The sequence below is a fragment of the Anolis carolinensis genome, chromosome 2 (genome assembly GCF_035594765.1).
Source record: "Anolis carolinensis isolate JA03-04 chromosome 2, rAnoCar3.1.pri, whole genome shotgun sequence".
Lineage (NCBI taxonomy): Eukaryota > Metazoa > Chordata > Lepidosauria > Squamata > Dactyloidae > Anolis > Anolis carolinensis.
Genome location: NC_085842.1, coordinates 148,987,483 through 149,011,161, shown reverse-complemented (window position 1 = coordinate 149,011,161; position 23,679 = coordinate 148,987,483). Strand labels below are relative to the sequence as shown.

At 41.2% G+C, this 23,679-nt stretch overlaps 1 protein-coding gene across 5 annotated transcripts in view; it reads right to left on the bottom strand.

The window, feature by feature from the left end:
- Nucleotides 1-23,679, bottom strand: part of rptor (regulatory associated protein of MTOR complex 1) — a 460,420-nt gene that overhangs the window by 399,380 nt on the left and 37,361 nt on the right. For all 5 annotated transcript variants that reach the window (XM_062970816.1, XM_062970817.1, XM_062970818.1 and 2 more), the window contains exon 2: nucleotides 18,922-19,024. In XM_062970816.1, coding sequence (XP_062826886.1) covers nucleotides 18,922-19,024 — 103 coding nt within the window. The remainder of the gene's footprint in view (nucleotides 1-18,921; nucleotides 19,025-23,679) is intronic.

Below are 23,679 nucleotides of genomic sequence, written 5' to 3'. Positions count from 1 at the left end.
AAAAATAGCAATCAGCCATCTGTACCCACAGATTCTGTATGTACACATTCAACCATTCATGGTTTGAAAATATTTTTATGCATTCAAAAAGCAAATCTAAAATTTGTCATTTTTATAAGGGACACACTGTATATTATGAGACTTGAGCATCCATAGACTTTTGTATCCACAGGAGATCCTAAAGACAAACTACAGCAAATACCAAGGGCCCACTGAACTTGCCATTCAGGCAAAAAAACATATTTTATTTCAGGTTGGAAGCCATGTCTAACAGGGTCTAGGAAAAGAAAAATTGGTTACAGCGCTACCCAATGTGCCTGTTTAAAAGATCCTGCTATGTCTACTATTTATACACTGAATTGTTTTATAATCATGTATTCAACATCATGTTCAGCATCACTTCCAGGAGCTATTACAGCTAGGCATAGGTTAAAATCCTATAAACATGCACATCGACCATACATACACACACACACACACACACACACACACAAACACAATAATTATAGAATGATCCATTTGTAGAAACTGTTTACAATCAAATAAGTTAGAAATTTGCTAATGAAAAGAGGTAATTCAATTAATTTTTAATGTCAGTAATTGATTTAAGATGGACTTTCAGCTCTAACTTAATTTCAGAATTAAGGATTAAGTTAATAATTAAATGAGAAACTATACTGAAGAGCCAACAAATGTTACATTGTCAATTTAGTTCTTTAATAAAAGCGCTACTGTAATCTTTATTTTTGTTCATGATGGTTTAATTAATTCCAAGGTTAAAATATTTTAAATAAATAAGGCATAAGGACAGTTTGGAAGGAATTGTCTTTTCTGTTGCTCCTGTGTCATACAGAAAGAAGCTCTTCATTTCTACCAGGAAATAAAATTTTGAATGGAAGAAAAGAGATGAGATTATCAGGAAGGGTGAAAGCAAAAGCAAGATAAGTGTTTTGGGTGGATTAGATAAGAAATGAGGTTTTCAAAAATGTACGCTACTGCTTCTTTCTCTTAAAGCTCAAAAGAGGGACTGATGTATGTGTTTGTGTCTTGAAAATCAATGATGGCATATTTCATCTTCATTTTGGTAAAAATTACTTCACAGGCTTTTAACTTAAGCTAAAATAGCAATTAAACATAAAAGTCATAGCTCACCTTTCCCTACTTCTAAAATAAATTTTACTGAGTTAGAGTTGTTAGCTTTTTAGTGATTAACTAACTGCATTAACCCCTTTATACTAACTTTCTGATCTCTGATACTACCCCGCTTTCACACTGTGAAGTGCCTCCAATAAAGACTCCACTATCCACACATCGTATTACAGAATTACATTTGAAATCTCTCTGCGGCTATAGAAATGCTTTGAGCATTCAGCCAGTACTCTTCTGCTAGCTCTGCACTATGCTTCAAGAACATCAGTCCTCAGTCCTATAAATCAGAAAGAATTGGATCACAGAGAGCTTGAATGTTCTCTCATATTTGCATTCTGGACTATCAAATGGCCAAACAGCAGTAGCAAATACAAGTAAGAGGGGAGAAGCTGATGAGAGACACGTGTCCGAGAAGACTGGGAGAAGAAGCAATCCTACGTATAAGAAGGCTTGTGAAATCCTATATATGATATAACCTTAAATCATGAATGCACTCAGAAGCAACACTTTAGAACAAACTTGAAAGTCAGAATTCAGCAGAGAAATTCCATATAAAATTCAAAAAAGGATAATCAAGACTGTGTTATTTTTATTTCGTGTCAAAAGCATTGCATAATAAATAAGTTTAAAAGTGATAAAATAAAGGAATCACAAGCAGCTAAATAGTTTTAGACCAAAAGCGGGCAACAGCGACCACATTGTCCATAGCTTTAAACAACTTCTCCTCCGTACATGAAGCAGGGCATTGTGGGCAAGCATACATATGCAGTTGTTTGTTCTGCTCCACAGTCACAAAAGGTGGAGGATTCCTCCAGGTAGTGCCATCTTGCCAAGTTGTCTTTTGATCTGCCCACTCTGCTTCTGTTTAGGGACTTCCAAGTTGCCAATTCTTGGTTTGTCTGTGAAGACAAACCCTCATGGGGGCCATCCAGTTGAAATTGCCTGTTTTTTTTTGTTTTTTTGTTTTTTTAAGACTGTGTTAAAATCATGGATGATATGTAGTATTGCCCTATAGACACATGTATGCATCTAGACCAGTGGTTCCCAACCTTTTTTGGCCATGCCCCACTGAAGAATCTCTAAATTCCTGATCTCTCCCTCCCCCCAACACATAATTCGTATTATTTAAAAAGTGAACTATTCATGTGGAGGAAGCTTAAAAGGCCACTAACTTGGTCTAAACAAGCTTCCAAAGAACATGACATCAATGGAAGAGAAAAATAAAAAACAAAACAAAAGGAAAGTTGAAGTACTGAGAAAGGAATTACTAAGAAATTGTTAAAAATAATATAAAGTGATATAAAATAACAAATAAAGCTGCAAAACATATAATGGAGAGCTGAAATGCCTAAATATGAAATGTTTTAATGGAAGCTTTTTCTGTGATACTTTGATCATTGTAATTACTATACAATAAAACAAAGGTAACTAACAAATTCATAATACAATTTGAGCTCACCTCAAAATAGGTAGACTAACTTAGTGATATCCTTGTACTGACCATAGTGTACATTCTGTTTTTAATTTATACTATATGGGGAGAATGGACAGGGCTACCATGAAAATGTTTCTATCTGAAACATCTAGGCATCTAGAAGGTTCCGAAAATCTACACGTGTGTGCAGAAGATCCATATGTGCAATTTCACAGACACCACAATGAAGAAAAGCCAAATATTAACTCTTAATAACTCATTCTTGAATTGCCCCGCCTTAAAAATCAAATTGCCTCCTTGTAGGGAATCAAGGATCTAGACTTTTTAGTCAAAAAATCACACACACACACACACACACACACACACACAAAAAAGCATGGGTTGATTTATCCACAGGTCAATGTTAGTACTGCACTTTAACTCTTAAGAAAATGAAATACAGTAGAGTCTCACTTATCCAAGCTAAACGGGCCGGCAGAAGCTTGGATAAGCGAATATCTTGGATAATAAGGAGGGATTAAGGAAAAGCCTATTAAACATCAAACTAGGTTATGATTTTACAAATTAAGCACCAAAACTTCATGTTATACAACAAATTTGACAGAAAAAGTAGTTCAATATGCAGTAATGTTATGTTGTAATTACTGTATTTATGAATTTAGCACCAAAATATCACGATATATTGAAAACATTGACTACAAAAATGGCTTGGATTATCCAGAGGCTTGGATAAGTGAGGCTTGGATTAGTGAGACTCTACTGTATCTCCTTTTCTGAGTAGAGTGGCAGCTTCAGCCTGTCCCAGGAGAAACTAAAAGAAACACTGATCACCTCTACTTGCTCCATCGTGATGTCACTTCTGGCGTTTTTTAATGCCAGGCTGAGGAAAAAGCAGTGGCGGCCAGGAGTCAATAGATTGGTGTTCAACTTTCTCCACAAAATCATCTCTGACTTATCATTGAGTGATATCACAATCCATAATTTGGCCCCCAAACCAACCCTCAATTTATAGTAACTTAACTTATATGTGAGCACATGTGGTAGTTTATATTCTGTGGAGATCGTACAGATGAAGCCAACTTATCTACCTGCCATTACTGAGGGCAAAGACACACATATACGGAAAATTAATTTAAGTACCTATGCCCCATTAATCAGGACATTTTGAAAAAGAAGATGTAGCGATAGCTGGTTTCTTGCATTTTTCAAAATCTGGCAATCCAAAGCATAATGTGTATAAGAGAATACTGCTTTGAAACATACTGGGTGCCGTACATAAATGATTATAACCAAGCTAGTATGGTGTCCACTTGCACATAGAAAGTAATAAGCACAGATGTTTATAAACACAACTTGTACCCAGACTACTAGAAAAAACATTTCTCCGTAGATCAGCTGTCATGTATGCTAAGATCAGCAGTGGAAGGCTTTTTCTTGGTTCCACCACCATCCCAGGCACATCTGGTGAGGATACAAGAGAAATCTTGTAATTTTCATAACTATTTTATTGTCAATTATCTATTTTAGACAAACAACTCGTATTTTGATTCTGAACTTCAAACTAAGACTGTCAATAACTACAGGCAAAGTCTACAAGGAGCCCTTGGTATCTATTTGGTACTAAAATTATACACAACAGCATAGTAAAATGTTATCTCTTGCATAAGAGGGCAAAATCAGTTTGTTTTTTGGAGGGGGTTACTTCGAGTCATGGATGGTTGAATCCATGGACATCAAGAACCAATGGTATGTTCTTCCATGGATAAAACAAAACAAAATACACGTTTTTACAGGCAATTAAACAGATTTTCAGAGAGTTGTAGTTTTTATTCTTGTTTGGTTAAAGATACATTTCAAAATGTATAATGACTCTGCATGGTTGTCTTTTCTTTTAAAAATGTGCAACATTTGCATTTGATTTGACATGGAATGGCTCAATTATAATTTCCTACCTAGCACAACAGAATGGTACGTACAGTACTAAACAAAATTAAAATAGACATTTCGGCTAAGTGAGATTCTTTTTAGTGTACTAAAACAATCATTACATCACTCTAGATACCCTGATATCTCCTTCAAGTTCTCAGTTACAAATCACGGCTAGAGGCTATGCTTGAAGCAATTTTTAAGCCTCTCTCTGTGCCTGTGATGCCTTTTCAGCCTGTTTTAAGGCAGGAGTGAGCAAATTGGCTTTCCAGTTGCTGTGGGACTGCAACTACTATGATACCTCAGAACAAGCTTTCCTGGTAAGGATAGATGGGACTGCCAACCCAGCAAAAGCTGGAGGATGCCATTTTGCCCCTTCCCCCTTCTTTAAGGAGAGTACTCTCTGAGGGCAGAATACAAAATAAAAATAATACAAAGCATTAAACATTTTAAGGGGAAAAGGTCAAGTCTTGTGCGCTTTACAGAAACCCGTTTCTAGAACTTTCACAAATCCTTTACATCCTTTCCCTTGCTTTAATACACAATTCCCATTATGCGGTATATACAGAAAGACTTCTGCTGAATTACATTGTTTCTGCTCACTATGCAATCCATTTATACTACTGTTGAACAGATTTTTTTTCCTTAAAATGCTAGAGGGCATGCATCTTTCTTAATGACATTTTCTACTCTCCTGTTGTGACATTTAATGCCTGACCATAAAGCAAAACCAAAATAAAGGACAGATGTCATTTCTCTAAAAGGGGAAGAAGCAATATTATGTGAACACTAGAGTGAGAACAGCACACCTAACAGCCATCCCTTCCTATAAGATGAATGCAATAATGTTTTATAGCTCATTCAGAGAAAATTACTGAAGATATGTACACCTATCCTTCACTTTCCTTCAAGACATAATGGCTCATTCCAGTTTTAATCTTGGGTGGGGGTAGATTTAAGGGAAAGCAAAAAAAAAAAAAAACAACAACAACTACAGAGCAGAAGCATTATTTGCACAGCAATCCAACTGGGGTTGAGTGGAGAGAAGTGTCATAGGTGGGGGAATTGCCATACTCTGTGCCCTCTGAGACTGATGCAACCTAGGGCAGGAGTTACTGGGGGTGGGGGATATTCTTCCTAATGTTGGTTAGGAATCTTATTTATTTTTACCATTAGGTTCAATCAGGGAATTTATATTATGCCAGCTCCACTACTGGCAGGCTTTTTTCACATGCTGGAATGTATTCATCTGGCAGGTGCAAGGTCTTTCTCCCAATCTGACAGAACAGCAAAAAATTCCCCAAAGAAGAAACTACAGACAGCAGACATCCTCTATCTGTTCAGAAGATGAGCCAATAGCAGAAAGGTAGATCTGCAACATTCAACAGCTTATCTTTTACTCCCCCACCCACAGAGTTAGAACGGATACTTTGGAAGATATTAAAACACTACAGTATTTGGTGTTTGCATATATGAATATTTCATACATTTGTACAGTTATGGAAAGAGATGTTTAACACTGGAATGAGCTACCTCAGAGTGTGGAGGAGTCTTCTTCTCTAGATGTTTTTAAACAGAGCCTGGATGGCAATCTGTCAGGATTGCTTTGCTTGTATTTTCCTGCATGGCAGGAGTTAGACTTGACAGGTCTTGGGGTCTCTTCCAGCTTTATTATTCTACGATGCTACAAGGTAGGAAAAAATGCCCAAGTAGCCTTACAAAAGTAGTCTGAACACTTTACCTTTCTTCTGCCTCCTGCTTATTTAATATGCCAGGGATCCTAAGATACAAAACTGTATGGAGTGAGAAAGCACTGCATCTCCTCACTCACTAATTTGCTGTGCTGCAGATACAAGAAAACACATACAAAGCACTACAATTTTTAACATTTTTATTATCCAATTGGCATGGAAGGAAGCTATAGTAAACATCTCTCTAAGCTGTCTCCTGCTTTCACCAGCAAGCAGCAGACTGGGTCACAACATTTTCTAGCCCTTCTGAACAATAGGCAAAATCCTGCAGGGAAACAAACATCACCCAGCTGGTCTTCTGCAATTTACACAGCACACTGAACAAGCAAGTGGGAGATGGGTAAGACCCCTGTACAAAGACAGATGAAAGCTGACTGCTTTTCTCTGTTTGCTGGGGATGCCAGTGTCTTCAATCAAGGGGAAAGGAAGGACACTTCCTAACTATAATTCACATGCTGTACACTAATAACATAAATTTAAAATAAATATTGAAACACCCCAAGCACAAATAAAACACTTGGTTATGCGATCTGGAGTCCCTTCGGGTGAGAAGGGCGGGATATAAATGTTGGAAATAAAAATAAATAAAATAAATCCATAGGTAGTTCATACAATTGAACAAGAATGCCTAAAATTGTAAGCTTCTGTTAACAACTCTGCAGTAAGTGTGAAGGTCCCTTTTAAAAACCTTCTGTCTTCTTAGCAACTCGTTAAACCTGATGTTGCAGCAGCTTTATTGGATAGGAAAATCAAGCAAAACTTGTAAACTATTAAGACAATAGGATTACTTCTGTCCTTTCGTTCATATAAGATATACTGCCTCTATTTGCTACAATATTCTATAAGCTTAGAACTATGCAGCATTTGTTATATGTTGTTACAATACTTTTTCTCATTAAAGCCACAAACCCACAGAGGAGTTCTCTAACCATTTTATGCATGAAACCAACAAACACTGGGAAATGTCTGATGAAAGGCTAGGACTGCATTAACAATGAAAAAAAGATTAAACAGGTAACATTGAGACTTGGACATTGCTGTGCCCCTGACCCCTCCCCCCAAATCCAACTGATAAATGATATTACATATTGTAAAGCTTTTCGTACTATTATTTAAACCCATTCTTCATATCACTAGAACTATAATTAGGCACCGGTATGAAACTTTTAAAATGAAACCATTATGTACCTCTATGGCAGTAATTCTTAACCTGTGAGTACCCAGGTGTATTGGTCTACAACTCTCCCAAGCTGCCCCCCTTTAGCTCAAGCAATTAATCTCCACTTGGATAAAACCTCTTACATCATAGTAAATGTTTATATCCCTACAGGCTTATTAATTGTATTAAAATGAACCAACAAATTCGACCCCTGTACAGGAAATTCCAAAGATCTAGGTCTGGTGTGGATCTTGCTAATCTTCAGAATCTTAAATGCTACCTCCAACATTGTATCCAACTTAAGCAGCAATCATTAGCAGAATTTAAGTGGAACCAACTTCTAAATGCATTTGTAACAAATACATTTAAGCAGTTTTGGCATTTGGTCAATAAACTGAGTAATTCAAGTCTAACATTTACCTCATCAATCTCTCCATCAAACTGGTATAGTTATTTTTCCAACCTCTTCTAGGCGATGAGTTAGAAACCCAGAACTCAGTGATAGATTTTTCTGAATTGACCAACTGGTCTCCTGTTTCAGTACAGGAAATTGCAGACCTGACTATGCTGTTGGTCTAAAAAATGGAAAAGCTGATTGATCAGATTTAATTATCCCAGAGATTTTGACATCAGAACCTGAGTGGTGGACCCCCTCTTGGCGGCAGTGTTCATCGTTAACACCACAGGCATCCTACCAAATAATGGGCGATTTGCCATGATAGTACCAATCTACAAAAAGGGTGACCCTACAGATCCTTCCAATTATCAGCCAATTAGCCTTTTATCATTAATTGGCAAGTTATATGCAAAATTCCTATTAAGTTGCAAACCTGGCTGGCTGTGATGACCCATGGGCCTTGTAGTCCTGCTCAGGACATGGTAATTCCTGATGAAGATGAAAACTTGGGGTTTTTACCTTCCCAGTCTGAACTGGATTCCTCTCAGCCAGATCTTTCCCAGGCAGATCTGGGAACCTTGCACCTGCAAGAAAGTTGTCTCCCAGAAGTATGTCAAACAAGCCCAGAGCCTACTTCTCCCGTGTTCTTGCGCCGGGAGTTTTGTAAACAACAGAGAGGTTTGGAAGCTGCTTCGCGCAGGAGTGCGAGGATAGCAGCCAAGAATTCTGCCAATTAAGTCTCCTTTTTCGTGAGAATCCTTAAGGAGTCAAACATCTGGTCTCAAAGATTAGCTTTCGTTTCTGGTTCCCAGAGAACTGCTTCGGCGGGAAAAGTTAGACTCTATATAGGTGATTTACCCGCGAAGTAACTTCGCGGAGTCAATTCGTCAGCCTACGGAGCGAGTTGTGTCTGGACAGCGCGCTCCGGTTCAAGCCTCGCTCCTGCTCAAGCCTTGCCTTGCTATCCAGCCTTCGCCTTGCTTCCCAGCCTTGTTTATCTACGGACTTTGCCTAGTTTCCCAGGATCAATCCTTGCCTTGTTCCACGCATTTATCAAGTTATTCCACGGACCTTGTTCTTGTTCTTAGTTACCTTTGTTCCACGTTCAAGCCTTGTTCCAAGTATCAAGTTATTTTCTAGACTCACTCAAGTTTCATGGACTAAAGGACCTTGTCATCTCCCCTCACTTTGCTTGTCAAAGTGAGTGTTTCGGTTATTGGATTACAACTTTGGACCTTAATATTTCATACTGGACATTATTTCTTTGGACTAATTTTGACCTTTCCTGAAAGGTCTGCTTCTGGACTATCTTTTACATTTGCTTTTACTAACTTTATATATTTCCTTAATAAAGATATTAGATAGAATCTGGCCTCTGCGTATGGTTATTGGTGCTCTGTAGCCTGGGTCGTGACAGTTTGACTCCGCCACCCTAAGCACCAATTAACCTCGGCCAGAATGTCTACCGGAACCGTGCCCGGTGGGCAGCCACTGAGCTACACCATCAGCAAGGACGAAGTGGATCGCATCCGCGACAGACTCAACGCCCAGGATGGAGAAATAAAGGGCTTGCGGGAGCGCGGAATCCGCCTCCCGGCCATGGCGTTGCCTACCAAGTTTACTGGAGAAGCTTCTAAGGTTCATGTTTTCCGTCGCCAATGTCAAGCATATCTAGAGGCCCGTGATGCCGAGTTTCCCCAAGAAGACATCAAAGTGGCGTGGGTTTACAGTCTTCTAGACGGGCCAGCGGCCAATTGGGCGACGGCACTGTTCGACCAAGCCTCTCCACACCTAAGATCAGCGCAACACTTCTTGGACCACCTCAAGGAGACTTGGGGAATCGAGGACAATTTGGAGGCAGCCGGTCACAAACTCCGTCGCCTTTTCCAAGGAGACAGACCTATGTCTCAGTATATAGCCGAGTTCCGAGTGCTGGCCCACAACACCGGCTGGAACGATGTAGCCCTCAGAGGACAATTCCGGGAGGGTCTCAACATTGAAATGCTGGAAGAAATCTCCAAGGTGGATCCTCCCCAGACCCTCGAGGCACTCATTGATCAATGTTTACGGGCTGAAGTCATGATTGCCAACAGGAAACAGTGGGTTCGAGGCCAGGGCAGTAGAGCCGGGGCAAAACCCCCCGCTCCCGCCAGCGTTCAGCCACGTCCAGTGTGGAGACCCCCACCGCCAACCCCATACCCCAGAGGAGGCGAGGAAGTGCCGATGCAGTTGGGCAATGTGCGTCCCAGACTAGATGCCGCCGAGAAGGCCCGTCGTCAACGCTTAAACCTCTGTTGGTACTGCGGGAACGGGGGCCACTTCGCCAGAGAGTGCCCAGCCAAAGGGAAGCCTGCCGCCCGTCTTGCGGCGGCGTCCTCCACGGAGACGAAGGCGTCTGAGCCGACTGGCACACAGCCGGCGGGGGAAGCCAACGACCGGGTGTAGAGAGGCTCGCCAACCCGGTCAAAAAATCCATTCAAGAGCCGCCAACCGGGGTCCTGTTCCTTCTCGTGGTCACATTATGGTCAGCAAAAAGGGGACCCGTCATGATCCACGCCATGATAGACTCTGGAGCTACCAACAATTTCATTGATAGAGAGTATGCCGACTCTCTGGGATTACAATATCATGATTTCAAGAATGCCCGTGTGGTGCAAGCCATAGACGGCCGCCCCCTCAAGACGGGCCCCGTAAGTCAGTGGTCGGAACCCACCAGGATGTGGATAAGGGAACATATGGAAGAGATTTCCTTCTTTGTTACCGAGGTTCCCCATTTCCCTGTGATTTTGGGAATCCCATGGCTGACTCTCCACGACCCTAACATCTCCTGGTCCAACAGAGAACTGCAGTTTGCTTCACCGTACTGCCAAAACCATTGCCTCGTAGCCAAGGTCTGCCATGCCACGGACACCGAGCCCATCATCACCTTGCCAAAGAAGTACTCCGAGTATTGGGATGTATTCAATGAGAAAGAAGCCGAAAAATTACCCCCACATAGACCTTATGACTGTGCCATTGACTTGGTGGAGGGGGCCCAGATCCCGCGAGGGCATCTCTACTCCCTGACTGAACCAGAGCAAGAAGCTCTCAGGGAATTCATAGAGACAAACCTTCGCAAGGGATTCATCAGACCCTCTCAATCCCCAGCCGCCTCCCCAGTGATGTTTGTGAAGAAGAAGTCAGGAGAACTACGCTTGGTGGTGGACTACAGAGCATTGAACAATATCACCAAGCGGAACAGCTATCCCCTGCCCTTAATCTCGGATCTACTGGATCGGCTTCGAGGAGCCAAGGTTTACACCAAGCTGGACCTTCGGGGGGCTTACAACTTAGTTCGCATCAGGGAAGGGGACGAGTGGAAGACCGCCTTCCAGACCAAATTCGGATTATTCGAGTCCCGAGTTATGAATTTCGGTTTATGCGGAGCTCCCGCAACGTTCCAGCATTTTGTCAATGACATTTTTCAGGACTATCTAGACAGGTTCTTGATAATCTACCTGGACGATTTTTTGGTGTTTTCTAGATCACAATCAGAACATGAGAACCACGTCAAAATGGTGTTACAACGATTGCGGGACCATGGACTTTATGCCAAGCTGGAAAAATGCGCCTTTGATCTACAAGAGGTAGATTTCCTTGGTTACCGCATCTCGCCTCTAGGGCTTTCCATGGATCCAGCCAAGGTTTCAGCAGTATTGGAATGGCAGGCGCCAACTAACAAGAAAGAGGTGCAGCGGTTCTTGGGGTTCGCGAACTATTACCGCAAGTTCATTCCAGATTTTGCCCGCTGGTCCGACCCCATCACTAGCTGCATCCGTGGAAAGCAGCCTTTCCGCTGGACTGATCAAGCAGAGAAAGGGTTCCAGCAACTAAAGAAACTATTCACCTCCCAGCCAATTCTACAGCACCCAAATCCTGGAACCCCTTTTGTTGTGCAAGCGGACGCCTCAGATGTGGCAATTGGGGCTGTACTCTTACAACCGGTGGGAGATCACCTCCATCCCTGTGCCTTTTACTCTCGTCAACTAACCACACCAGAAAGGAATTACACCATTTGGGAAAAAGAACTACTGGCCATAAAGGCAGCCTTTGAAACTTGGAGACATTGGCTAGAAGGGGCCAAATTTCCCATTGAAGTCCACACTGATCATCGTAATCTAGAGCATCTAAGAACTGCCCGCAAACTAAATCAGAGGCAGCAACGTTGGGCTTTATTCTTCGAACGTTTTGACTTCCAGATTCATTATGTGACCCCAGCCCAGACCAAGCAAGCAGACGCCCTGTCACGTAAACCAGAATACGCTGCAGGACGCAAGGAGACCTTTGAATCCCAACTACTACAACCCGAGAACTTTGCCACGCTCACAGTGGGGAACACCAAATCCATTCCCATTGGTTCTACTTCCCCTACTCCAGGACCCCTCTGTGCTCAAGAAATCAGGGCTAGTCAGCAAGCAGATGCCTGGGCGCAGGACCAACTTCGCCAAGGTCTGCATTTTCCCTTTTCGCTTAAGGATGGGCTGCTTTGCTATAGAAATCATGTTTATATCCCACCCGGACCGGGCAGGGAAAAAGCGCTTCGTCTGTGTCATGATTGCAAACCAGCAGGACACTTCGGACTATTTAAAACCATGCATCTGATCCTAAGGGATTTTTGGTGGCCCAAGATCCGCAAGGATGTGGAAAAATATGTCAACACCTGCCCAGTATGCCAGCGCTCCAAGATACGAAGGGAGAAGCCCTCAGGGCTTTTACACCCCCTTCCTACCCCATCTCGCCCATGGGAAATAATTTCTGCGGATTTCATCACTGACCTACCACCTTCCTGTGGATTCACCACGATCTTAGTGGTGGTGGACCTTTTCACCAAGTTAGCCCATTTCATTCCCTGCGAAGGCCTCCCCACGGCCAAAGAGACTGCGGATCTATTCCTTCAACATGTTTTCAGACTACATGGATTGCCCAAGAGTTTAGTCACAGACCGTGGATCTCAATTCACCTCTCGTTTTTGGAAGGCGCTACAAAAACTATTGGGCATAGACTCTCGCTTGTCTTCAGCTCATCATCCCCAAACAGATGGGCAAACGGAGCGCACCAATGCCACTTTGGAGCAGTATCTTCGCTGTTATGTAAACTACCAACAGGACAATTGGGCTTCTCTGTTATCACTGTCTGAGTTTGCCTACAACAATGGAGTTCAAGCTTCTACTAAAGAAACGCCGTTCTTTGCAAACTACGGCTTCCATCCACGTTTCTTTCCCCCTGTCATTGAAACTTCAGAAGTTCCCGCAGCAGAGGATTGGCTGCAGGAACTCACAGCGGTACAACAACTTTTGCTCCAGCAACTGGACCAAGCCAAGGAGGACTATAAACGCCACGCTGACAAACATCGCCAGCCGGGCCCCGAAATCAAGGTAGGAGATCGGGTTTTTCTGTCCACTCGCTTTCTGCCCTCCCACCGCCCTTGCCGGAAGTTAGATGCCCGTTTCATTGGCCCCTATCCAGTGGTGGCGCAATTAAACCCTGTGACTTTCAAACTCCAACTTCCGCGTTCAATGCGCATTCACCCAGTGTTTCACCGTTCCCTGCTCCTTCCGGCGGATGGTGTGCGTCCTGATACAGACCAACCGGCCCCCCCTCCTGTTTTGATGAATGGGGAGGAGGAGTTCGAGGTTGAGGACATTTTGGATTCTCGCTTTCACCGCCGCCGCCTACAATATCTCATTGACTGGGTGGGTTTTGGCCCTGAGGAACGCTCTTGGGAAGACGCCTCCACAGTCCATGCTCCTGAGCTAACCCGTCGCTTTCATCAGACCTATCCCACCAAACCGCGACCTCGCGCCTCGGGGAGAGGGCCCCAGTTTGGGAGGGGCCTTGAGGAGGGGGATAGTGTGATGACCCATGGGCCTTGTAGTCCTGCTCAGGACATGGTAATTCCTGATGAAGATGAAAACTTGGGGTTTTTACCTTCCCAGTCTGAACTGGATTCCTCTCAGCCAGATCTTTCCCAGGCAGATCTGGGAACCTTGCACCTGCAAGAAAGTTGTCTCCCAGAAGTATGTCAAACAAGCCCAGAGCCTACTTCTCCCGTGTTCTTGCGCCGGGAGTTTTGTAAACAACAGAGAGGTTTGGAAGCTGCTTCGCGCAGGAGTGCGAGGATAGCAGCCAAGAATTCTGCCAATTAAGTCTCCTTTTTCGTGAGAATCCTTAAGGAGTCAAACATCTGGTCTCAAAGATTAGCTTTCGTTTCTGGTTCCCAGAGAACTGCTTCGGCGGGAAAAGTTAGACTCTATATAGGTGATTTACCCGCGAAGTAACTTCGCGGAGTCAATTCGTCAGCCTACGGAGCGAGTTGTGTCTGGACAGCGCGCTCCGGTTCAAGCCTCGCTCCTGCTCAAGCCTTGCCTTGCTATCCAGCCTTCGCCTTGCTTCCCAGCCTTGTTTATCTACGGACTTTGCCTAGTTTCCCAGGATCAATCCTTGCCTTGTTCCACGGATTTATCAAGTTATTCCACGGACCTTGTTCTTGTTCTTAGTTACCTTTGTTCCACGTTCAAGCCTTGTTCCAAGTATCAAGTTATTTTCTAGACTCGCTCAAGTTTCATGGACTAAAGGACCTTGTCATCTCCCCTCACTTTGCTTGTCAAAGTGAGTGTTTCGGTTATTGGATTACAACTTTGGACCTTAATATTTCATACTGGACATTATTTCTTTGGACTAATTTTGACCTTTCCTGAAAGGTCTGCTTCTGGACTATCTTTTACATTTGCTTTTACTAACTTTATATATTTCCTTAATAAAGATATTAGATAGAATCTGGCCTCTGCGTATGGTTATTGGTGCTCTGTAGCCTGGGTCGTGACACTGGCCATAATAAAATCATCGGCCCTGAGCAAGCTGGATTCCGTAAGGATTTCTGGGATTTCTGGGAGTTGTAGGCCAAAACACCTGGGGACCCACAGGTTGAGAACCATTGGCTTAGTACTTTTGCATATGGCAAACAAATACTCCAAACATAATACTCCAAACCATCTGCGGGGGGTGCTTTGAATGCGATTTCCTGCTTCTTGGCGGGGATTGGACTGGATGGACCATGAGGTCTCTTCCAACTCTATGATTCTATGATTCTATAAAGCTTCCAAACTATTTAATTTACTGCTTTCACTGATCTATTCTAAAAGGAGCCTTTGACTCCATAACAAGAAACCTGTTCTCTAACTCTTATATGCAGATGCTGTGTTATTGTCCTTATCTAGTATCAGCCTTAAAAGCTTAATTCATTGCTTTGCCAATTACTGCGAAATAGATAGACTGGAAATTAGCTATATTAAATCCAAAATTCTAATTTTTGCCAAAAAGTGAAAGCCCATATCTTGGCAGATCAGGAGCCACAAAACTGAACAGGTCAAATACTTTCTTTACCTTGGTATTTGCTATAGCTATAACCTGTTGTGGCTGTCATAGTGACAAGCAGTAATGACTTCTACACCAACTAACATTACAGCAATTTATTGTTTCTTCTGCAGTAAGGGTAACCAATATATCCCTGCTGTCCTCAAGGTTTTTGAGGCTAGAATTGGTTCTCTGTTACTGTATGGCTCCCCTATTTGGATTTCTGCAGTCAATAAATCATTTAATACACCACATTCCAAGTTTCTCCAGAAATTAATGGGACTCCCTAGATGTGTACCTTACGCCATTCTATGCATTGAGACAGGTCAAACCACTCTTGAAACCTTGGCATGGATGAAAGCTATAAAATTCTATAAAATACATTTTCAAGCAGACCCCAATAGCTATATTCCCTCTCTGTTATCAGATCATTTATTTCAGAATGGTATTTTTGATTCTCAGAAAGCAATTGGCCTATCTTTGGAAGCACTCTTAATGCTCACAAATGTGGAAGCCTGCCAGTCAGTCAAGAGCATACTTTTGGATCTTGACTTCCATAATCTGACTCTTGCAGCAAAGACAATTTGTTCCCCTACCACATCATTAATTCCAGGCTCGGTCGGTGAGAATGACAGAGGGGACCTTCTCCATGATCGCTCCCCACCTCTGGAACTTCCTCCCTTAAAGAAATAAAACTGGCCCCCATCCTCCTCTCCTTTAAGAAACTTCTAAAACACACACTTGTACACTTTAGAATATGGAGAGGACGACTAGAACATTTTAACCCATTATAACTATGGTTAACCCACTTGTATTTTATGACTGCTACGATACATCTTGAATGAACATCAGTGTTAGCCATTTTAAAGACATTTTAATGTAATTGTATCTTAACTGCTTTTAGGGTATATATTGTAATGTTTTACTCATGTTTTAGTTTACTATGTCTTATTGCATTGTTTTAGTTTATTTTCATCTTGATGCTTAATTCTTTGTTGTAAGTTTACTGTTACAACTGTGCATTATCTTGTATTATGGAGCCCCCGGTAGTGCAATAAGTTAAACCCTTGTGCCAGCAGGACTGCTGACTGAAAGGTCAGTGGTTCGCATCTGGGGAGCGGGAAGAGCTCTGTCAGCTCTAGCTCCCCATGCAGGGACATGAGGGAAGCCTCTCAGAGGATGGTAAAACATTAAAAAAATCCAGGCGTCCTTGTGGACCATCAATTCTCTCACACCAGAAGCGACTTGCAGTTTTTCAAGTCGCTCCTGACACAAAAAAAATCTTGTATTATTTTGATGGGTTTATATTCATTTGAGGCATTGAATGTTTGCCTTTTTGTTTTGTGTCTGTAAACCTCTCTGAGTCCTTTTGGGGGGAGAGGACAGTCTAGAAATGAAGGTTGTTGTTGTTGTTGTTGTTGTTGTTGTTGAAGAATATCTTCACAAATGTTATCCTTGAGATTAATAAGTTTTAAATCTGTTTTCTTTTTATCTGTGACTTCCTCTTGCTTTATATACCTGTGTTGTATGTCAATTTTGTTGTATGCGAATAAAGTGTGTATGTGTGTGTGTGTGTGTGTGTGTGTGTGAGTGGTCTATTTAGAGAGACTATATTAATATAGCATTTACTGGGGCCTAAATAAGTAAAATGAGCTGGCTCAATGTTTATACCAAAATTTTATGTAAAAATTAAAGGCTTCTGGCAAGACCTTTTGTTGGACAGTAAGTAATCACACTGTTTCACTGACAAGAATTGCAAACAAAAATTATGTGGAATTTCTGTTGCCATGTGGTAGCAAAAAAAAACCAAGGTCAACATCTGTATTATGAGCCCTCTTTTGCAGCAGTTGTAATTTAAAATGGCTAAATTTGGAAAAAATCTAATTACCGTATATACTCGAAGATAAGCTGAGTTTTTCAGCCCTTTTTTTTGAGCTGAAAAAGCCTCCCTCAGCTTATAATGGGGTCAAGGCCAAGCCGAGCAACAGAAACTGGAGGCCATTGCTTGCAACATATTATTTATTTATTTATTTATTTATTTATTTATTTATTTATTTATTTATTTGCAGTATTTATATTCTGCCCTTCTCACCCTGAAGGGGACTCAGGGCGGATCACATTATACACACATAGGGCAAACATTCAATGCCCATAAACACATCAAACAGAGACCAAGACAGACAGACGCAGAGGCAATTTAACCTTCTCCTGAGGGGATGTTCTATTCTGGCCACGGGGGGAGCAGCTGCTTCATCACCCACTCTGACGGCACTTCCTCATTCCAGGTCGTAAATTAGTTAAACTTGCCACCCCACTTTTATAAGTGGTACCTTATTTCCTACTTGATAGATGCAACTATCTTTCGGGTTGCTAAGTCAGCAACAAGCAGGGGCTATTTTTTATTTTTAATTGACGGGTGCTCACTCCGCCACGGGCTGGCCTCGAACTCATGACCTCATGGTCAGAGTGATTTATTGCAGCTACTCAACAGCCTGTGCCACAGCCCGGCTGTGATTTCTTTCTTACCCTCCCTTATCAGTGTGTTTACTTTTCCAAAGCCTGCCTCGCTCTTAACCAAGGGAAAGTTTTGAAAAGGGAAAGATAACCTTGCAAGTCAGGAAGAAGAAAAATATATATCCATTAATCTTATAAAAGCATTTCCCCCCAAAATATTTGTTAATCTCTCCTACAGATATATAGGCATTAACTCCCTGCATGCATTTGCAATCCCTATGCACTTATATATCTGTATCTATCAATGTACATTAATTTTCTCCTCATATGTCTGCAGGTCCTTGCAAATCCTATATACATATAGATCCATGTACCTGTATATCTGTATCCATATATATATATATATATACACACACACACACACACACACACACACACACACACATACATTAATTAACCTACTGATGCCTCGATTAATGTAATTTTATTGGTTTTTATTTTTATTTTTAAATTTACCAGTAAGTGCTTCATTTCCCACTCTTAGCTTATACTCGGGTCAATAAGTTATCCCAGTTTTTGTGGTAAAATTAGGTGCCTCAGCTTATATTCAGGTCGGCTTATACTCGAGTATATATGGTATGCCAAATGACTTCCTCTTTTTATATTAGCTAAAGCCAAGGAAATGCACAATGGATTAACTTGATGCGTAAGAAAGAACGTACAATTTCAAGGAGAAACAAAATAAAACAACCTATCCAAGCTCATGCCCTCTCCATACTAATGGATGACAACTCCTGTTGATGGGAGAGGATAGAGACTGATCGGGATTGGAAGTTTGGGAAGTGCTGAGGTAAAAAGGTTCAAAGGGACTCGTCCAAAATGCACTGAGGTCAACATGAGTGGGAGACAACTCTTTTGGAACACATAAAATCAACATGACATTGATGAAGATACATCAATGAGAAAGGGACAGATCGAGAAATGTTCTTGCCATTCTCTTTACCATCATTTTCTTGCCTGTATAATTCACCTGAACTTGGGGCTAATCTCTTTCAGCTCTTTTTCAACAAGAACTATATTTCAGCAGCTTAAAATTAAGTCTATGTCAAAGAGTGGGATGTGTGACATTTAAGTACTTCAAACTGCTGTAATCTGCATTTTAATACAAAGTTTCTGCTTAAAATATTGTTACCTGTATCCAAAGCCTCAAAACCATACTTTTGAAATGCCCAAATAAGTAATATTCAAAGGGGCTCACCTATCCAACATTCAAGACGAGCACATGGCGTTGTCTTCACCACATCAGGAGGGTCCACGCCAACATTTAGGCACAATACTAAGGCAACACTAACGGTCTTCATCTAGGAAAGAAAAAAAAATATGGTCAGGAATTTCTATTAGAATAATTGTATTTTACAATTAAGTTGAATATTTGTGTCTTCCTCTCCAAATATTCAGTTATTAAATTGCAATTATTTATTCTAGACTGACAATGAAGGCAATCATACTGATGAGATATTCCAAGTCATAAGCAGGTCACATATCCTGCAGAGGTTCGCAAAATGAAAAAAGAGGCTGACAATTCCTGTCTTACGTAAGAACTATCAATTGCTTTATTTCTGTTATTTCAAAAAAAAATCCTGCCTTGTGTTCATAACAGACTTGAAGCACTTTACAAACATTAAAACACAGATACACATGTAGTTAAACACATACAAAATGTATGTTTAAAATGTGATTAGGATCAGCCAGCAACAGCTTTCTGTAAAGGTGTTGAGTTTGAGAGAAGTGATTTCCCTGAAAGTATGAAACCCAGGGTATGTTTTTATGGGAGGACGTAGCCCTTCAGACTACCTAGATCCAAATAATATGACTTTCTAGAAGGATTTATTCTAAACTAGCTGGGTACCCTGCGTTGCCCAGGTTATTTGAAAAAGTCCATTTTAAATTGTACAAAATGCATAAGGTTGTGGATTGACTACAGCTGACATCATGCCAGGTTAACACCAAGAAATTCCATCAGTAAGTAAAGTTTGTTGTGTTGGGTAAGTTTGCTCTGGATGCATCATCAGTGGGGATCAGTGTGCTCTTTGGCTGTAGGGGAAACTACAACTCCCACTATGGTGAGTCAGCCCCCTCAAACCCCTCCAGTAGGTTGAGCTAGTCATGGGGGTTCTATGTGCCAAGTTTGGACCAGGTCCATCATCGGTGGATGACATAGTTTCTATAAATCCCAGTACCTATCTGTATCTCCAAAATGTCTAGGCCATCAGTATTCAAATATCGGTTATGCATGCCAAGTTTGGTCCAGATCCATCATTGTTTGAGTTCATACTGCGCTCTGAACTACACCCATAAATCCCTCCAGAGACCTCCAGCCTCCTTAGTGACAGGTGGGAAGGAGTGACAGAGCTGGACATCATCTGCATACAGATGACACCGCACCCCGAAACTCCAGATGATCTCCCCCAGTGGCTTCATGTAGATGTTAAACAGCATGGGGGACAGTACTGACCCCTGCGGGACCCCACACAACAAAGTTTGTGGGGCCGAGCAGGGGTCCCCCAAAGACACCATCTGGGAACAACCCTCCAGAAAGGACCAGAGCCACTATAAAACAGTACCTCCAAGCCCCATTCCGGCAAGGCGTCCCAGAAGGATACCGTGGTCAATGGTATTGAAGGCCGATGAGAGGTCCAGCAGAACCAGCAGGGACACACTCCCCCTGTCAAGTTCCCGGCATAGATCATCGACTAAGGCTACCAAGGCTGTCTCGGTACCATGCCCCGGCCTGAAGCCAGACTGCGCCGGATCTAGAAAATCAGTATCATCCAAGAATGCCTGGAGTTGTGCGGCCACCACACATTCCATGACCTTGCCCAAAAAGGAGGTGATTGGAAATAGGCCAATAGTTATCCAATTGAGTGGGGTCCAGTGATGGCTTTTCCAACAGCGGTTTGATTACAGCCAATTTAAGGCTCGCTGGAACAATGCACTCCCTTTTTGCCTTATAGATCTTAAAGTGCAAGTCCAATGTGCTACAGGTCATAGGTGGAGTTCACAGTGGTTTCTGGATATGGGTGCATGTACTGCAACTCCCATTGTCCAGTGTGCATCTCCCCTCCCAAACCCCACCAGAACGTTCCCTAGCACAGACCACCAATGCACCAAATGCTGTTTTCACACCACAACAAGGCCTGATACTAGATTGAAACTGGCTGGTAATTATCCAATACGGATCCAGGGAGGAGGTGTGCTACAGAGGTTGTTGGGATGAACACACTGAAAAGTACTGGACAAGCTTATCTTCTAAATTGTCTTCTCATTTCTGTCTTTGAATCTAAGTCTCTAACAGGGCCTGTATCTGCTCAGCAAATAATAATAAAATATTTCTTCTGTAATGATTGCAGTGAGTAAGTACATAAAACCAAGAACTGAACTCATTTTTCCCTATTAAATCTATAGCAGTCTATTTATTACACTCTGAAGACCAATCTGTTTTCTTTGGCCTTTTCTTGATTGTGCATTATTGAACTGCCCTTGGTTTTTTTCTGGAACTGTGTGACAGACTTTCATTTTGCTTGGACTGACTGTCTTACTGTTATTGTTTTGTTATCAATGTCATTATATTAAGTAAGCCACCTTCACAAGGCTTTTGTCCTTAAAACAACATGAAATACGGGTTAGTAATTCATACAATTTGACATATTTACAGGAAATATGGATAATCTGTTGTGTCTGAATTCATTCTGACAGTGCTTGTAGTTGTATCTGAACATGGTTTTAAAAGTCTGAAACTTCAAAATTTCAGAAGAGTGTGGCAAAAAATGCTGTAAATAAATTATAACTAGTGATGTGGCAACATTTCCTCTGGAACCTACGTGTTTCCAAAAACCAAGAAGTATTGGGAAAGCCACAATTTAGTATTTTCTAATGAAATTATATAGATGCTGTCAGAACCTATTTTTGTGTGTGTGCACGCATGTGTGCCTTCAGGTTACCTATGGCTACCCCATGAATTTTATAAGCTTTTTCTTAAGTAAATAATACTCAAAGGTGTTCCTTCATAGTCAAAAACGCTTGATATTCAATTATAGTCTCCACATTCAAGTACTAACCAGGGCTGACCCTGCTTAACTTCTAAAATCAGATGGGATCTGGTGCCTTTAGGGAATTTGAGCCAGCAGGATTTATTTACTTGCTTGTATTTATGTGTGAGATTAACCAAGATGAGTTGCTTACCAACACTTATTTTTACATATACAAAGAAACTACTAAAAATAAAAGACCCTCAAAATCCATGTGCTAATCTTCACATCTGTTTCAACTACTAAGAAAACTGTTTTAGTTCATCTTTCTTCAGAAGCCCCATGGCTGTGCTGTATATATGTATGTAATACAGTCTTAAAGCTTTTGTTTCTGAAGCTCTTACTGCCTCTACATAGAAAACGGATTGCCAATGGATCTCTGCCAAGCATCATGGATTAGACAGAGTCCAACTGAAACCTATTAAAAAGTAATGGAAACACATTATTCCAGATTCGCAAATCAATAATGCAACACAGTATGTCTTGCCATAAGTGACCACTCAGAAAGCCAGAAAACAAAAAGGACTTGAAAGGTGTTTTCATACAAATTTTTAGCAGCAATTTCTTAAAATAAAATTATCTACTGCGTATAGGTGGTAAGCATAAAATATATAATCAAGAAGAAAGAAATTTGGTTCTAAGGAGACTATATCTTCTCAATAGAAGTAGAGGTTTAATGTCTTATCTCTAGCACTTTTATTGTACATTTAACATAGTTTATTATCGGTTTAACATACATATAACCTTCTTTATCTGCAAAAAAGAAAAAAAGAAAAAACAAGACTAGGAAATGCTGCAGGATACAGCACTTAACTATCGCACTCTACTATAAAAAATGTAATATGGTAGAGCCAATATTGCCCTGGGATTAATGTTGTCTCTCTCCATTTACTCAATATCATTTTGATTGTTCACTGCAAGTATGGGATATCAAAGGGGCATGCAGTATAAATCAAGCCTTGCAAGACATTATTTTAAAAGCTGAATTTGGAATACTGAGAGACAAGCAAACAGCACTCAAAATCTGTTCTCTAAATACAGCATAAACTAACATACACAGACAGGTACCAGAAGCAAATAAATGGTCATTAGATAAAATAGAAACCCAATGTACTGCAACCAATGTGAACCAAATACAGAATATTAAGAGTAGAAAGTCTGGCAGTGTTGACAGAGCCTAACATTCATACACGTGCATGTGTATGAAGATTTTGCCAAAATTCACTACTCTAAATATACAATCTTCATGCAAGGCTAGTATAATCGTGTGTTTGCCACGTGTGTTTCAGTCTGACATCTACAACCACCTCCCCTACCAATGTTTCTCTATTTCTCTTTGCCACTTCTGCCACTTTTCATCTAGCATCCCTAGAGGGACAAGCAGTGGTAAGAGAATGGGGAATGAGTATCACCTTCCATTGATCTTGTTGGCCTCTGTTTATCATTCTGGGCCTGGACAAAGGGCAATTAAACAGGAAGTGATGATTTTAACGATGGCAATGAGTCCATTGGGAACATCTTGATTAAGAGTTGATCCAAATATTGGGTTTGAGGACACCACTTTTATCTTATCCTGGTAAAAGTAGGGCATACATTTGAATAATAAGTTGTAATAACTGATGGGGATCACACATTTTTACGGGATTCTTAGACTCATCTATATTGCAGAAGCAGATCTACAGAATGAATAATTTAACAAATGAAACAATTTTTCCACGTTTTAGGTCTGATGTATCATGTTCACTTATGCTCTATTTGATGAAAATTAAATCTGAAAAATGCAGGTTTGCCTACTATATATATTGACATGTAACAGATCCTCTAAAATGTAGTTATTACACTTCATTATTTAAAAACATGCTCTCCTTCTACCAAGATAAAATAAATGTTCCCGTCAGGTAATCACGTCAATACTTCTCTCTTTAGGG